This window comes from Pristis pectinata, chromosome 3 (assembly GCF_009764475.1).
Source record: "Pristis pectinata isolate sPriPec2 chromosome 3, sPriPec2.1.pri, whole genome shotgun sequence".
Lineage (NCBI taxonomy): Eukaryota > Metazoa > Chordata > Chondrichthyes > Rhinopristiformes > Pristidae > Pristis > Pristis pectinata.
In genome coordinates, this window is record NC_067407.1 from 62,393,942 (window position 1) to 62,412,767 (window position 18,826).

General features: G+C 40.0%; 1 protein-coding gene across 6 annotated transcripts in view; it reads right to left on the reverse strand.

The window, feature by feature from the left end:
* rasal2 (RAS protein activator like 2) overlaps positions 1-18,826 on the reverse strand; it is a 352,406-nt gene that overhangs the window by 181,935 nt on the left and 151,645 nt on the right. For 5 of the 6 annotated variants that reach the window (XM_052011425.1, XM_052011423.1, XM_052011424.1 and 2 more), the window contains exon 3: positions 13,048-13,174. In XM_052011425.1, coding sequence (XP_051867385.1) covers positions 13,048-13,174 — 127 coding nt within the window. Of the gene's footprint in view, positions 1-3,814; positions 3,943-13,047; positions 13,175-18,826 lie in introns of those variants that run through there. The other variant, XM_052011427.1, reaches the window with a different exon arrangement.

The following is an 18,826-nucleotide window of genomic DNA, read 5'->3' on the forward strand; positions in this document are numbered from 1 at the left end:
TTGCAGGTCACGTTGAGGGAGTGCTTCATACAGCATATGGGATTCATAAATAAGGAGGTACAGAGTATAAAAGCAGGAAAAACACTCATTGCACCAAAAGTGGAATATAGGCACTTAAGATCAAATATTTGTAGGACTGAGCAAAGAGTGAAGAAATGAGAACGACAGCAGGGAATTGGCTCAATGGCCTTTTGCCGTGCTGTAATATCCATGACATTTTTGGTAGCTGAAGGCACAACTGTCGATGGTGAATCAATTAAACCACAAGGTACATATGACTCCAGAACTAGAGGACCACAGAATTCTTGGAAGGTCAGTGGGATAGAAAAGATCAGAAGAGATAAGAAAACCTGTAACCTTATGACTATTTAATGTGTAGAAGTGCATGCAGAAGAAGCACTAATCAGATCCTTGAAATCATTGCAGCAAAAAAAAATGAAGTGCCAGGTGCAAAGATGCTTAACAACAATAAGTAGCATGTAACGGAGAGAATTTGAACACCTTTACCATTGAATGATCGGATCAAAACACTGGTCCTGCCACATCCTGTGGTGAATCCTGAAACAACTGAGTGCCTAAGGCAACACTGAAGCTCTTGCAACCACTTTCCAGCAGAATGCAGAGAACATAATCATCTCAGCCTCCCCTTGAGATCTCCATAATCAGCAAAAAACAGTTTGATTCATACCACATGATATCAAGACATGGCCAGGAGCAGTTGCTAGAACAAGGGTCAAAGAACCAAACCAACAACAGAGTTAACATTTCGAAGCTAACGTCTAATGAAAGGTCATCAAACTGTAAAGTTGACTCTGTTTCTCACAGATACTGCTAAACCTGCAAAGTGTTACCAGCAGTTTCTGTGTAATTGAATACTTTTCACTTGCTGTATCAACCAATGTACATTCACCTTTGCCACTGCAAACTGCGGCTGTACCATTTATGCAATCTACAAAATGCAACGAAACAAGTCACCCCAAATTGCCATCAGAATATCAGATCTGAGGACAATGATAAAAGTTTCCTGATTTAAAACGTTTAATCCTGAACAAATGCTCTCAGATGCTTGATATCATATTTCAATAATTAGGGAAATATGGGTTGTTTACATCACCATTAGTGACCTTGTCTCCAAATACCAAAATCAGCATTTTCAATCCTGGCCAACAGCTTGATTCTTTTCTCACTGATACTCCATGTTGGAAATCAACAAAGGTTAATTCACGTATATTCATCATGTAACAAAAACTCCTCATCAATGAAAAGTTTACAAGATGATTACTAGTCAAAATTATACAACGACAACTTAGTTAAGCACCGTCTGCTTGGGTGTGTAACACTTTCAGCCCTGAATCACTTTCAGATGAGACAAATTTCCATAGTAATGAAGACACATAAGTCCTCATGTCCTCATCAACATCCCTCCCACAAGCAACATCACAAGCAGATTATTGCTGCTGCGGGGGTTTTATATATCATTGTAGTTTATTGAGAAAAACATTCTGGACAAATTGCTAAGGTCACAGATAAATATGAGTTCTTCAGTTGTTGCTATTTTCAGTTGCTTTGCAGTTCATAACACAACACATAAGAGGATTAACAGTATATTAAGGTGAACAAATGCAATGATATGAAAGGCAGCAACAACAAAAAGTGACAATAATAATCATTTAAACATGAATGCTTTTATTTTCAGTGAAATCCACTCAAACAGTTGTATTTTCAAGTAAATTAGATATTAAAAGCAAATTTGGAATCAACAAATTTACATTTGTAATTTGCACAAAGATTATCGAATGCATCTCTGACACCTTCATTCATAATGTACAACACTTGGAACACAAGACACTAAATGGCATGGAATCTCAGGCTGCAGATTCATAAAATCATTAAAAATAGCACTGCAACCAGAAAAAGGACACAAAAAACATAAAAGGCTTATTTCTAGAAAAACCAAGGAGGTATGTTACACATAAATTCAACTTTGGTTAAACCACACTTTTATATTATAGAATAGTTCTGGTCTCTTTACATAAAAAGCTGAAGAGACACAGATAATATTGTAAAGGTTTACAACGATGATTCCCATGTTATCTGGTCCTTTCATTATAACTTCTTCAAGCCTCAGTTAGAATAGGAACTCCAATCTGGTTCACAGATGATATTGAGACCTTCGGCTAGGTGAAGAGAAGGGCCGCAAGGTAATTCCCAGTTTGAAATATTTCATGAAGATTGATGAAAAGAGCTGGCATTCCATATTCAAAAGATAAATGAACAATGGAAGTGTTTTATAAACGTGGTCAAATTATTAAAGGAAAGGAAAAGATTGTTTGAGTGGACAATTTAATTCAGGCAAACAAACAAGTGGGGAACCACAATTTTAAGATTTACAAAGCTGGATTGAGGTTAGGTGGTTCATTTCCCAGAGAAGTCAGACCTGAGAAAGGTTCCCAAGCTCATGCTTCTTTACTTAAGCAAGTTTTGGATCTGCTTCTAGATAAAGCAGTGATCCAAATATAGGTACTACACAAAATTATTCAGACTAGAGTGGCATTGTGAATTCCAATTATGTAAGGTGGTCTGAGTTTCCTTTTTTTTGCCAAAATGGCCAGCTATTTTTATTTCACTTTTTTCTCTCTCACACACAAATCACATCTGGGGTGCCAATTACCAATTTCAATTTTTTTTTATATTGCTTCTTGATCCTACATTTGGGCCAATAGCACCTTTTTTTTGCCCAGGGTTTGAAAGAAGGCTGCAATAGGGTCTGATGGACACTGAAAAAGAGAACTGAATCTACAGGTTGACAAAAGTAATTGATGTTAAAGCACAACAGAAATAGAAAATTTGTGGTAAGTATCAGATTCATAATAGAAAATTAAGCATAATATACAATATACCTAGCAAAGGAATCAAAAGGCAAAGAATGTGTGAAGAAAGATTTAATACTAAACATATGAAAAGAGGAAGAGTAGAAACAAAAAATGAAATATTGTTATGGAAGCAAAGGGCACTGCGAAAGCACAAATTAAATATTTTGCATGAATCTTCGCAACAGAGAATGCTGGCAATGTCACAATAGATGAAGTTGCAGAGAAAATAGCTAGAGAGATAAAGATGAAGTAGTTAAATACTAGTACCACTCAAGATGAAAGATCACTTGGTTCAGTTCGAATGTATCCAAGTTTACTGAGGGAAATAAGGGAACTTATGGCTGCAATTTTTCAATTCACCTTGAATGTGGGAGTACCAACAAAAAACTGGAGGGTTGCAAATGTTACAAACAACTTTATTCAAAAGAGGAATGAAGGATAAACCTGTTAACTCCAGGCCTTTCACACACTTGGAAAAACTTCTGGCAAAAGAAAAGTGGGGTGGGAATGGAGGATGGGTAGAGCTGAAGATCCTTTTTAATGCAGGGGGTTATGAACTGGAAAACACATTCTGAAAGGGTGAAGAAAACTAATGCAATAATAACTTGCAAATTTTACTTGAATAGTTACCCAAGAAGGAAGAATATGGCAATATGGCACAAATTAACAAGTCTTGCTGAACACAAGTTACAAAACAACATTATTTAACTTTCTTTCCTTCCTTCTGACCAACTGTAAAATGACAAAGATTGAGGTGTTTTAGGAAGGATAACGATGCATCGCATGAAAAAGATGCTCAGTTTTCAAACTAATTGAACTTTGCCTACAATACGGAAGGAACGGATCAGGAATTCACTTGAAAAAATGTACAAGGATCACTGTTAGTACTTAAGCAAAGCACAGATCTGCCAATAACATAACTGTGCACAGAAAAATCTTACCAGAATTGATGATCCTGACTAGCTGCTCCATTTTGCCCCAATCACCTGAATACCCTGGCAGGTAAATCATACCTTCCCTGGACCTTCCTGGCACATTTCTCTCCGCTAATGTCGAGTTCAGTGTATAAAAAAAGCAATGTATCCTAATATAGCTGACCAAAGATGTCTTCAGAAGTTGTACAGTCAAATAAATCAAGGACTGAAGGATAGTGCGGCTTTCCTGACACCAGCAGAAGTCGTGACCCTTCTGTGGCCAGTCAGGTTGCCAAGACTATATTCCAGATCTGTCCAAAGAAAAATCATTCGGCTCTTTACTCAAACGGCTGCCTCAGCAGGCTGTGCTGAATATACACAATTGGCTGCATGCAATTAAAACCCACTCCATTCTTTTAAAGTCACTTCATAAATAATGGTGCCCTGTTTACAATAATTCCAGTCACCCACTTCTTCAGTTATTTCACCACTTATGCAAAGAGCTTATTTATCCCAAAGTTTCAATGTACAATGGAAAGCTGATCACATGCAATGCATCCATCTGTTCAGCAGCAACCTGATCCAAAACTTTTGCTTTTAAATTGAAGTCTGTTTTCATCCTGATGACCAAATACCTTGTCTTTGCATTAGGAAACAAGCACAAAATAGTATGCAACAGAGATTCTGACATAACTGTAATGGCGCCAATCACATGTAGACAATTATACCCCATCAGTTTTCAGTTTTAGCTGAAGAGACAAAACTGTGAATGTTCACAGGCAGTTCAACTACTTGCAGCATGAACTGTACACATTTGCCAAGAAACAGCGATCATAAGAATGTTCAGTGTCAGAAAAGCCCATATGGTCAGGAGTGGGTATCTGAGATAATTTGCATTTCTTGCTGACTAAAGGATTCTTCAGTATGCCTGATGGCTTGAATTTTGGACTTTTTTATCTGACTGGTTCAGGTTCAAACCATGAAGTTCACTTGGGCGTTTTAGTCACTTGGCATCATAGCTCACTTGCATGAAAAGACACCCAAGACACTCTAATACTGCACACCTACTTCCATTATCTCATCAAAATCAAGTCAAATTTAACTAATTTTCCATGACAAAAAACTTTTCAGAAAATCAGAGTGAAAACACAACCAACCAAGTAAACCAATCAACCAACATTTTACAAGGCTATTGATTGTGATCTGCTATCCTGGACATTTGCAGAGAGTCCATTATATTCAGATTAGTACATTCATTTTCAGATGTTTACTCTCTGGTTGTTCCTTTTACCTCTTCTATTTAGATTTGGATACCAAACTAAGATGAAGAATTCTTTACAATGATATTTTACACCATAAGCAAAGTAGAGGAATTTATTCTCGTTTTTCCACTGATTCTGGCTTCCGTACTATATTTTCCTTCAACATAAAAGTAAGGGTTAGGAAATAATACATCTCAACCAACTAAACAAAAGAGAGACACCTGCGTTGACACACCTGACCCAAGAAATTACTTTAATAAAGTTTAATCAAATAGCATTAAACAGTGGTGTGTTTGCTTAACACTGTTTTTATATGTCCCAGAAACCTCCTCATATTCAATTGTGGGGTTCCCAGAACAGTGTTAATGGGTTTCCCTGTGTTGATTTCAGTGCGAGTTCCTCCACTGATCTATTGCAAGATCATGCGAGTGGCCTACGTAGAGCGGAACAGCTTGCAACCTCAGCAACAAACCTTACCAGGACATATTACAATACATACAGTATCTTCTCCTTGGGCAATTCTTTGGGATTGACAATGACTTACTTCCACTCTGGATTCTGAACTAGCTATCAAGCCAATGTGTGTACTGCTCTCTTCCATGAAAGAAACAGGAGGCAGCTATGGGGAGTTTGTGAGGGAGTGAGATCCTTTCACCTCTAACACAGAGTTGCTGTGTGCCCCCAGTGCATTGCCTTGAGGTTCTCAATATGCTTTTTCACGGTCCACAGGTTACCAGCTGTCAGCAGGGACATTGCATTTCTTCAAGGAAATTTTGAGCACAATCTTAGGTATTTTTCTCTGTCTGCCTGATAATCTCCCATGAGACCTGGAAATAGAGTGATTGTTTCAGGAGTTTGGTGTCAGGGATATAAATGACTTAACCAGCCCCACTGAGCCAATGGAGAGTAAGTAGGGCCTCAATGCTGGGAACATTGGCCTGAGAGAGAACATTGGTTCATTTAACCTGCCAGTGAATTTGGACAATTTTACGGACACAACAGTGTTATTTTTCCACCATGTGGAGTGACTGAAGTAGGTAGTCCAGGTCTCAGAAGAATAGAGGAGGGCAGGAATCAACGCTGTGTGGGAGATCATGCAAAAAGAAGTTGCCCACTTCCGGCCACAGGAGAGTCCCATTGCTGAATGAATGGATGCTGCAATGATGGGGGTAGGAGTGCTCTCAGGTGGTCAGAGGTACCTGGGAAAACAGGTGAGGGATAGTATTTGCAATAAGCATGTTCCTTGTGTAAAGGGACCATGAAGGTCCTCCAGGGCTGTAACCAAGAATTCCTGAAAAGAGACTTTGAGGGAAGTCTTTGTTGTAAGTAATACAACATGAGTGCACTACCTGAATCAGTACGTTTTGGGAAAGCCAGCAATTCCAACAAATTCCCATGCTCGTTCTGCCTGTTCCTACATGTTGAAGAAGCAGTTGACAAAGTTTTCTCTGCTTGTCTGTGTGTGGAGCTTGGGTGATTCTCCTTCCCTTCCACCACCCCCAGTAGAACAATAAATAGCAATCCATGAGATGTGGCAGTAATCACAGAAGCATCCTGGAATAAACCCAAGGCTAGGAAGGTGAGACATTATCATTCATGTGCAAAGCAGTGCAAGCATTTTGGTAAACCTGTATTTGACCACCTAGGTAGTCACCAAACTTAATGAGGATTGAGAATGCAGTATGACTGTTGAAACTGTCAAACACCATGCCTTCACAGAAAATGCCATTAGTTAAAGCTGGTTAATGAGGTTTAATTTTCAGGTGTATAAATTTGAAAATCACGCTACAAAGGAATTTTGAGCACTGCACTATTGTTGATGTCACTCGGAGAAGATCAATGTCAGAATTTTTTTTTAGTGCAAATGAAAATCTCGCAAGAAAATCAAGAGATCAAAATTCTCATCAGGTACAAAGAGGATCGGGAATGGGTACACTATTGCTCTAGTTCGGATTATGCCTATTTTCAGCTGCACATCATCCTTTTTTACAGATTTGTGCAAAGGAATTGTTGGTTCTTCGGTTTCAAACATTATTTATCACCAGTTTGTACAAGGGCCAAGCATACCTACTGTTCCAAACCCCAAGATTTCTCAATATGTTTTTTTGAAAAAATAAACCAAATAGGGCGTAACAAATCAAAACAGTCTCCTTCATTAGCAGAAAGACTGTATGCACTATAACAAGATGAAATGCAAGGCAGGAAGCATCATTATATGACTGAACTGGGCAACCGTAAAAGCCACTTTTCTCTCCATTTGCATTATCAGGAATGGAAGAGTAATAACTCTTGCCAACTTTTCCCTTTTGGCATTCACTCAAATCACACAAACAAATACAGCAACTATATGTCTCAGCTCTACTCTCTTGAGAGGACACATGGCAAACTACAAATGCAAATATATTTGCTAATGGATTCATTCTAAATGACAAATGAAGCAATACTGGCTTTGAAGGAGATAAGGGCACTGAGCTCTTTTATCTGATAAACAGTTCTTAATCTTTCTGAATTTGTCCATGTATGTCTGGTTAAGTCAGACCTATTTCATAAATGGTAAACAAATAAAAGTGCAGATGCTGGAATCTGAAACGAAAACAGAACTGCTAGAAGAACTCAGCCAGTCAAGTAGCATCTGTGGAAAGTTGAAATCTTGGTCACTCCAGAACAAAAGGAGTGTTTTGATGACCACGCTTCACCAATCAATAATATCATGGCTGATCCACTCTTGGTTGAGCTCCCTACTTCCCTGCTAGTTCCTGAAAACCCTTAACTTCGTTATAGTCCAAAAATCTAACCAGTTCAGCCATGAATATCATGTATTCATGATTTAGATTGCACAACTCTGTGGGGCAAAGAATTGAAGAGGTTCACAACTCTCATGAGAAAATCTGTCTCAGCACCATCTTCCTCTCAAACTATGCCCCCTGGTTTTGGATTTCCCCACAAGGAGAACATCCTCTCAATATCTCCCCTGCCAAGCCTCCTCACAATCTCATTTGTTTCACCTTTCATTCTTCCAAATTCCCAGTATGCTCAATCATTTCTCACAGGCAACCCCTTCTTCCCACAAGACCTAATAAACTGACTCCAATGCAAGTATTTACCCCTAAATATGGAGATCAGAACTATACATAGCACTCCAAATGTTGTATCAAGAATTTCCTATTTTATATATTCCATCTCCTTCACAATAAAGACCTACATCCCAGTTGCCTTCCCAACTGCATGCTGTACCTGCATGCTAACTTTGTGTGCTTCGTACACAAGGACTCCCAGATCAGTTTTTACAGCAGCCTTCTACAATCTCTCCAGCCATTTAAAACAATCTTTGACTTTTCTATTCTCCTGACCACAAATGATAACCTCACATGTCCCCAGATTATACTTCATGTGTCAATTTTTTCCGACTCACTTAACCGATCCATATCCCTTTGCAGACTCTGCGTCCTCCCACAACATGCTTTCCCCCCTACCAATGAATCAAAAGCAAACATGATGACAATACATTTGAGAGCCTTTACATTAGTGTAAAGCTAGTATTGCAGGAATTAATGAGACTGAAAGCCAATAAATCCTAGGTGTCTGAAGGAGGTGGCTGTGGAGAGAGTGGATGCACTGGTTGCCGTCTTCCAAAATTCCATAGATTCTAGACTGATTCCCACTGACTGGAAAGTTGCAAATAACAAGAGGACTGAGGAGAATCAATGTAGGTTTACAAAAGAGAAATCAGTTGGAGTTCTTTGAGACTGTAACCAGTATAACAGATAAGATCAAACCAATTGACATAGTCCTGAGAAAGCCTTTGATAAGGTGCCACAAAAGAAAACCGAAGTAAACAAGACTAGAGCAACATTTGCATGGATTGTGGATTGGTTAACAAAGGGAAAACACAGAGTAAGAATAAATGGGCCATTTTCTGATTGGGTGGCTATGACAGTCAGGTAACAGATGAAATGGTGCGGTGGCCCCAGGTGTTGACAATCTGTATTAATGGTTTGGGGATCAAGTGTTAATACATCCATCTTTACTTTAGATACAAAATTATGTCACAGTGTGGGCTGCAAGGAGGATTGAGAGGGTTCAGGAGTTGATGAAAGATTAAATGAACGGGCAAGGATCAGGCAGATGAAATACATTGGGGAAACTGTAAGGTCATCCATGGTCAAAAGAAAAAGTTTTCTTTTCTGAAAAATGTTGGTGTTCAGAGGGACATGGGTATCTTTTTACACAAATCACTGAAATACAGTCAAACTCGGATGATCCACTGTCCAACATCTGGTTCACCATCTGAAATCCCAGTGGTTCCCAATTTGGCTCCAGTGAAAACAAGGAATGAGGCAAATGGATAGGTGCAGCTGCCCAAAGTAATGCTTCCTAACAGGCAAAATTGATGACCTTTAATTTCCCAGGTAATGTTGACCTGGCTCCCTTCCACTCGCCAGGCCCCCCCCCAACCCCGGTTCCCCCCTTCCCTTCCACATGCTCGGGCCCTGGGTCCCGCATTCTCTTTAAATCTATCTTTTTCTGTCGGCTGCATTCCCTTGAAGCTAGGCTCTGTTTCCTCCCCTCCTGTTAAACTTACAAGGCCTTGGTTCCCCACTCCCTAACAGTTAAAGAAGAATTGAATTAAATATGTGATGGAGCATCAATAGAAGAACATCTGATGGTCTGGAAGCTCTCCTAGTTCAGCACCACCAAAGACTAGAGCTGTATGTAAAACTCCTTTGGAAAGTGAAGCAGAATGTTGGCCTCGATTGAAAGAGGATTTGAGTTTGAGTAGAGATTTCTTCCTCCAATTACATAGAGTCCTGGTGAGACCATATCTGTAATATTACCTGCAAGACTGAATCAGAATCAGGATCAGATTTATTGTCACTGACTTAGATGATGTGAAATTTGTTGTTTTGTGGCAGCGGTACAGTGCAAAGACATAAAATTACTACAGATTACAAAAATGAATAAGGAATGCAAAAGAAAGGAGTAACAAGGTAGTGTTCATGGACCGTTCAGAAATCTGATGGCGAAAGGAAAGATGCGGATTCTGATTTGTTGAGTGTGGGTTTCAGCCTCTCGTATCTCCTCCCCAATGGCAGTAATGAGAAGGCGGCATGTCCCAGGTGGTGAGGGTCCTTAACAATGGATGCCGCCTTCCTGAGGCACTGCCTCTTGATGATGTCCTTGATGGTTGGGAGGGTTGTGCCCATGATGGAGTTGGCTGAGTCTGCAACCCTCTGCAGCCTCTTGCAATCCTGTGCATTGGAGCCTCCATACCTGGCTGTGATGCAACCAGTCAGAATGCTCTCCATTGTACATCCAGAGAAATTTGTAAGAGTATTTGGTCATGTAACAAATCTCCTCAAACTCCTAAAAAAGTAGAGCCGCTGGCGTGCCTTCTTCTTGATTGCATCAATGTGTTGGGTCCAGGATAGATCCTTCAAGATGTTGATGCTCAGGAACTTAAAAGCTGCTCACGTTGAGTGCAAGGTTGTTGTTGCGACACCACTCAACCAGCCGATCTTTCTCTTGATGAAGGGTCTTGACCCAAAACATCGACTATTCCACCCCCCTCCCCCAACAGATGCTGCCTGACCTGCTGAGTTCCTCCAGCATTTTGTGTGTGTTACTCCAGATTCCAGCATCTGCAGAAACTCTTGTGTCACTCAATGCATTCAAGATAGAAATCAATAGATTTTTAGACATTAAAGGAATCAAGGGAAATGAGTTTGGTACAAGAAAGTGGAAATGACATCAGCCAAGATGTGATTGAATGGCAGACCAGGCATGAGCATCCAAGTGGCCTATTCCTGAGCCTGTTATGTATATTCTTTGAGTCCATGCCATTGACGTAGATTGTAAACAGTTGAGTCACTAACACTGATCCCTCTGGAACCCCACTAAGTACAGTTTGCCAACCTGAAAATGACCCATTTATTCCAACATTCTTGTCTGTTCTGTTACCCATTCAACTATTCTTGTTACTCTATTACACCTGCCTCAACAGACTCTAACCTTGAGAAATAACCCTTTATGTGGTGCTTATCAACAGCCATTGGAAAATCCAAAGACATTCCCTTTACCCACATTGCTAGTTATACCCTCAACAAACTTTGATTTGTCAAACATGATTTCCCTTACTGTACACACACCATGGTGAGCTTGTTTGATGATACTGTGATTTTCTGTGAGTCCTGCAGCTACTTCCTCAATAAAAGATTCCAGCATTCTCCCAATAACAGATGTCCTGCTAACTGGCTTGTAGTTTCCTACTTTCTGCACCCCTCCTTTCTTGTATCGGGGTATGAAATCAGTAATTTTCCAATCGCTGGGACCTTTCCAGAATTAGGGAATTTTGCAAGATCAAAACCAACCCGCCTCCCATTTCTGTGGCCATTCAGACCCTAGGAAACAGACTTGCCGTCTTGTCGGCCTTCAGTCCAATTACGTTGCAAGGTAGTTTCTCCCCTTGTACTGATTTAAGTTCCTTCCCCCCCCCCCTCAAATTTGTCCCTGCATTCCGACAATTATTGGATTAATATTAGTATCTTCCATTGTGAAGGGGGATACATAAAATTTGATCAGGACCAGGTCTCCACCTGAAATGTTCACTATCCCTTTGCCTCACAGATATCGTCTGACCTGCGGAGTTCCTCCAGCCGTTTGCTTTTTGCTCTGGAGTTATAAATATTTTGGAGTAACAGTACTGTTACACAACAGGAATGGCCATCTTGCGGTAAGATTCCCCGCTTCTGGATATCATGTCTATTTTTAAAAATTGCATTTTTAGCACTGGGAGTGAAATTTAAGCACTTTCCAACAATTAACAAAAGGCCAAAGTAATGTCAAATAAACATAAATGCACAAAAAAATCTGGAAACTTTTTTTCTTCACAAATGCTACAAAGAGATATCCTCAATTTTCTTTTCCCATATAAAAGTGACCAATAAGTTTCTGATTCTATGAGGCATGATCCTAGTTGAGAAATAATGCAGATTAAGTTAGGGAGATGAATTGAGAAAAAGAACAGAATAATTTTCTCAACAACACAGAAATAATTACAACTTAAGTCTTTGAGTGGCTTTGTATGGTGACACAAATCATAACTTATTAATAGTCACAAGTGTATGATCCCAATCTTCACCATGCTGCTGGAAAGATGGCATATATAAAAAAATGCATTTATTCCCTTACTGGGAAAGAGAACCTGAGCCAAAGCAGCAATATCTACTACTTCTCGAACAAGATCAGTAACATTCAGAGCAGTAATGATACAGCTCTAAGAGTAGGTTAGTTCTCAAATTCATTGGAATTTCTTGCAATAGAGGGAACCTTTGTTTTAATTTTGTTTCCAGGCTTTTCAAATCTCATTGAAACTTCTCCCGTCTGATTAGAAATTCCACCTACTCAGATATAATGTGCGATTAAAAACAAACATAATGTTATTTCTTTAAAAGGGTTTGCGTTTCTATCAAATAAATCTCATTCCTTACAAACAACTTTGTATCCCCAAGGACACATTTCCAAAAAAGGCCATATTTCCCAAAAAGGAAATCTTTAAACAGTGCAGAGAAATGACTCTGCTGATGCAAGCTACTCGCTGGAAAGTTTCCCACCTGCCACAAGCAGCTTTCTAGAAGGGACAAATGAAGAAAGTCACACGTCAATACAGCTGGATTCAAAAGTATAAATTATCACATATATCTGTTCTTTAATTTTTTTACATAAGCAGGACACAAGAGTATCAGGGAGAAAGGGGTCAGAATAAAACTATTCAGCTTTCGAATGACCCCAGCTGAATTGAACTTGGCCAGGTAGTTTTCAGAACAGCCAGGAGATGGCAGCATCAGCTCAAGAGCTGAAAAGGTAGTTTCCCTTTGCAAATTACATTTCACATGTTTGTCCACAAGAGGACGTCCTTAAAGACAATTTGGCAGTCAAGGTGTAAATACCAGAGAGAATCAGTCAACCAGCAGTATGGTGCCTCAGTCTGGCTGAACTCACCCAGTTTGGTGTTCCCATCCTGCTGATAGTCCGGGAACTGCCCCTCAGATGGAACACTGACTGTCCGCCGCAGCATTCGTCCTTTTGAGGAATCCACCTGTTGATCCTGTAGCATGTCGACATTCACCTGTGAGAGAATGACATTGGTCAACTCCACAAGTTCAAGTCTGGAAAACGACTGCACCAACTGCAGGATTATTAGGAACTCTAGACATATTTCCATTTTGAAACATATGACATGAAGGTTAAAATTGCATTTTTAACTGCTACAATTCAGTTTCCATGATCAACAGAATTGCATTCCCACACAAATGGCCTCAGTAGGTGCAACCAATGAAATTTCCATTTAAATATTGATCAAGGGAAAATGGAGAATTCCACAAAGCTGAGCAATTCATTCCTTTGTGCTGTACATATTGAATGTGTGCATATAGTTTTGTGTATCCTATGGTGTGACTTTGATTACATTGTTGTATCAGATACTTCTTGGCTAAGTGTTATTCATCTTCAATAAAGGATGTTTGTTTGGAAGTTCGATCCTGTTTACTTGTCTCACTAAACAGCAATTTAGAAGAGCCTATGCCATTTACATTGGTGATGGGTTTGGGATATTGCTGCTGAGGAAACTGCAAAGCAGCAAACCAATGAAAGGTGAACAAAAAGTGATCTCTCTGGAATAGCAGTATTGTCTTGTAGCGAACATGTCATTTATATTAATAAGCTGGAAAAATGTCAGAACTATTTGCTCACTGGACATAGAGTGGGTGAGGATGTTCATGAAGAAAATTATATTGTTGAGGTCCCAAGGGTGATACAGAATGGAGAAATGCAAACATACATGTGACGGTAGTGATGATATCACAACCAGAAGGGCTGAAAAATACAAATTGCTAGTGAATTTACTTGTGTCAACAACCTTGGCCAAGATCTCTCCTGAGGATACTGTTAAAAACCTTGAGGATACATTTTAATCCAGCACCTTCAGAAATTGAAGAGTTACACATTTGGTTCATGCAACCAAGGACCAGATGAGATTGGTGAATATTTTGTCAGACAGAAGATAATAGTTAGATGTTACCCCTTCAGACCTTCTTAGACTGGGTGCTTTGGGATCTTGTGATATTTAGGCTGGCAATTGAGAGAATCCAAGCAATGGATCTGACATTCAAGGAATTATGCAAGATTGCAAAGTGTATGGAAAGGGCATTGAATAATGAGGAAAAATTTCACTCTTGATATGACAATGAGGTGTTGGAAGTGAGCAAACCCACATTGTTGGTAAAGGCAATGTGAACTTATTGCCAGCTGAGTCCTGCTGGGTTGATGAGAAACGGTAGCTTACACAAGTGCCAGAGATGGGAGAACTGCAAGACAATTGTGGGGCAGCAAGTCTTGCTTTGACTTTTATGCAAGTCACCTGGCTTCAATATGTCTGACATTTTAACTGCTACCAAATAGGGTATGTTGCACAGGTCCAAAGGTCACTGAAGGGAGAAACAGATTAGTAAACTCAGGAGTCCCATTCAACTCAGATGCAAGAGTAAAATGTATAGAATAGCACCTTTGAGGTACAATCCATGCAGAGAGGTGGAGTCCTGCATGATGAATGAATTTACTGTTCACTAGCAGAGGTTAATGAGAATAGCTTCCTTATCTATTGAAAACATCATGACCTGCATTGATACTGCAGCCAGTTTGTCTGTTTCAGGTATCAAAAATACCTCAAGCAATTTTGATTGAGGCAAAGCTAGCTCAGAGTCACGGTCACACCAGAATCACCTGCTGCCGTTCTAAAGGGACAATCACTGAGAACAAAAAAAATTGCTCATCACTATTCCACTGTGTCCAGAGTGAGAAAAGATATGCCAAATAATAGTACAACGAATATGTTTACTTTAACTTGTTGTTGACTGCGTATTTATAAGTAATTAGCTGCCTGCTTAATTTCAATTGTACATAAACAGTTAATGAACAGAATAATTTAACTGATAGTTATTTTAACATGTTGATTTTGAAGGGGGAAAGCAGAGCACAATATTCAAAATGTGTCCAGACTGACAGGAACTTTTCATAAGTGTTGTGTCAACCTGTCTGCCTATCTGTTACTTACCCTTGCAGCAACTTCTTGGGAGCCTGTCTGTGCAGATTCTTTCCTCAAATAATAATACCTGCAGCCAGCAACAAAGGCACACGTCCTCCATGTCTTCAAAAATGTATGGAATACGTATTTGTCACAATACTTTTTTTACTTCATTCAAAACACTCCTGCAATATTTCCACATTAGCACAGAAAGGTCCAGGTCTCCCTGGTTCCCTTCCAAAACACAGTTTTACGACAACCTCCATTTGTATGCCTTCAACATACCAAATATATTCTAAGGGGAGATGAAAAGCTTGGAGTGTTACAGAAGGAAAGAGTGTGGAGAGGTTCAGAGAAGGAACTCATCATTTCAAGGTCTACATTGTTGTGACATTGTCAAAGCCACCAATGGTGTGGTTAAATTGAGGGATGGTCAAGAGGCCATTAATGGAGGAAAGATAGCTTAGGAGGATAAAAGAGCTGGAGGAGTTTGTGAGGGAGATCATAGATGGGTTTCAGAGAGGGATAAAAACTGCAGCAGAAGCATGCTCATTAAATTGTAAAATAATTCACCTTGGTTTCCAAGAGAGAAAACAAAATAGAATGAAACCATTTTTTTCCCTAAACCCTGCCAATACACAAACCTACACTGTCAAACGTACACTGTGGGTGAGAATATGCAGTTTACAAATCCTCTACTTCCATCAACTCTGCTTTGAGCCAGTCAACAAAGGGCAAAATAGTGGTGGACTGACAACCCTGGTGACTTTTTCTTCCATGCAGTTCTATGGCATTCTTCAAAACAAATACATCCAATTAACTGCCTATGGTCATAGAGTCATAGAGCTATACAACACAGAAAAAGGCCCTTTGGCCCAACTTGTCCATGCTGACCAAGTTGCCCAACTAAGCAAATCCCATCTGCCTGCACTTGGCCCATATCCCTCTAAAGCTTTCCTATCCACATACCTGTCCACTTCCTCTGGCAGTCCCACCACCCTCTGTGTGAAAATGTTGCCCCTCAGGTCCCTTTTAAATCTCTCTGCTCTCACTTTAAATACATGCCCTCTAGCTTTGAACTCCCCTATCCTGGTAATAATACCATGCAAACCATAATACAAAGCCTATGGTACTGTGGAGAAGAATATTAGTGTCGTAAAAATTAAGCTTCCATTTTCACCAAGGAAACATCAAGGATTCCCAGGTCAGTACAAGGTAAAACTCTTCAATGTTTGGTCTCACCATCTCATTCAGCTGAGAAAGATTTTCCATGCTACCTTGTCAAACGTTTAATGAGATAAAAATGAACTACTCGGCAAGTGCAGTTGCTCTTTCTAACTTTCACACTTGCCAGGAGTGGGTGTCAGAATCACGAGCTAGTTAAGTTCAGTCACCTCTGCAAAGAAACTTCTGCATTATATGTTGGCTGAGATATATCAAAGAAACTTGGTGCCCCTTTGAAATAGCAGTCATTCTTCAATCCATATTCTCATTTTTGTCTGCAACCCTAAATGATCCTCAACTGATTTTTAATCAATGACCCTTGTTGCTGGTTGTTGCACCAGAGAGAATAGCTTTCCTTCACCTTAATTGGTTTATTATTGTCACATGAACTGAGGTACAGTGAAAAACTTTGTTTTGCATGCCATCCATACAGATCATTTTATCACATCAGTACATTGAGGTAGTGCAAGGGATAAGCAACAACAGAATGCAGAATGAAGTGTTACAGTTACAGAGAAAGTGCAGTGCAGGCAGACAATAAGGTGTTCTATTCTATCAAAAGAACATGAGAAAAAGGAGCAGGTGGTGGCCATCTGGCCCGTCGAGCCTGCTCCGCCATTCAATATCATGGCTGATCTGGCCGTGGACTCAGATCCACCTATCTGCCTTTTCCCCATAACCCTTAATTCCCCTACTGCGCAAAAATCTATTTAATTGTGTCTTAAATATATTTAATGAGGTGGCCTCTACTGCTTCCCTGGGCAGAGAATTCCATAGATTCACTACTGTCTGGGAAAAGCAGTTCCTCCTCATCTCTGTTCCAAATCTACTCCCCCAGATCATGAGGCCATATCTCCTAGTTCTAGTCTCACCTACTAGTGGAAACAACTTCCCTGCCTCTATCTTATCTATCCATTTCATAATTTTATATGTTTCTATAAGATCCCCTCTCATTCTTCAGAATTCCAGCAAGCATAGTCGCAGGCGAGTCAATCTCTCCTCATAGGCTAACCCCCTCATCTCCAAAGCCAGTATATCTTTCCTCAAGTAAGGAGACCAGAACTGCACATAGTACTCCAGGTGCAGCCACGCCAGTACCCTGCACATTTGCAGCATAACCTCACTGTTCTTAAATTCAATCCATCAAGCAATGAAGGCCAACATTCCATTTGCCTTCTTGGTAACCTGTTGCACCTGCAAACCAACCTTTTGCAATTCATGCACAAGCACTCTGAAGTCCCTTTGCACAACAGCATGCTGCAATCTTTAACCATTTAAATAATAATCTGATCTTCTATTTTCCCTTCCAAAGTGGATGGCCTCATATTTACCAACATTGCACTCCATCTGCCAGACCCTTGCCCACTCACTTAACCTATCTATATCTCTCTGCAGACTCTCTGCATCTTCTGCACAATTTGCTTTTCCACTCAATTTAGTGTCATCAGCAAACTTAGATGCGCTACACTCTTCCAAATTGTTAATGGACATCATGAACAGTTGTGGGCCCAACACCGACCCATGTGGCACCCTGCTCACCACTGAATGCCAACCAGAGAAATATCCATTCATCCCAACTCTTTGCCTTCTGTTGGTTAACCAATCCTCTATCCATGCTAATACCCCTAACTCCATGCATCCTTATCTAATGGATACACCTTTTAGCGTACCTTATCAAACAGCCTTCTGGAAATCCAAGTATACAACTTCCACCTGTTCCCCTCTATCCACTGCTGTCATTATATCCTCAAAGAATTCCAGTAAGTTTGTCAAGCAGGATCTGCCCTTCCTGAATCTATGCTGTGTCTGCCTGATGGAACCACTTCTATTCAGATGTCTCACTATTTCTTCCTTAATGATAGTTTCAAGCATTTTCTCCACTACAGACGTTAAGCTAATTGCCTTTAGTTACCTGCCTTTTGCCTACATCATTTTTTAAACAGTGGCATAACATCCATTGTCTTCCAATCCACTGGAACCTGCCCAGAGAATTTTGGTAAATTATCACTAATGCCTCTACTATAACTTCCGCCATTTCTTTCAGTACCCTGGGATGCATCCCATCAGGACCAGAGGACTTGGCTACCTTTAGACCCACAAGTTTGTTCATCACTACCTCTTTAGTGACAGCGACTGTATCGAGGTCCTCACCTCCCACCACATCCATAACATCTCTCTTTGGCACGTTAGATGTACCACGTACCTCCACTGTGAAGAATGACACAAAGTGGTCGTTCAAGGCCTCTGCCATTTCCACATTACCCAATATTAATTCCCCCTTCTCATCTTCCAAGGGACTTAGGTTCACTTTAGCCACCCTCTTCCACTTTACATAATGATAAAAACCTTTACTACCTTTTCATATTTTGTGCTAGTTTACTTTCATAATCTATCTTCCCTCTCCTTATTGCTTGCTTAGTGGTTCTTTGTTGCTTTCTAAAGTTCTCCCAATCTTCCAGTTTCCAATTACTCCTG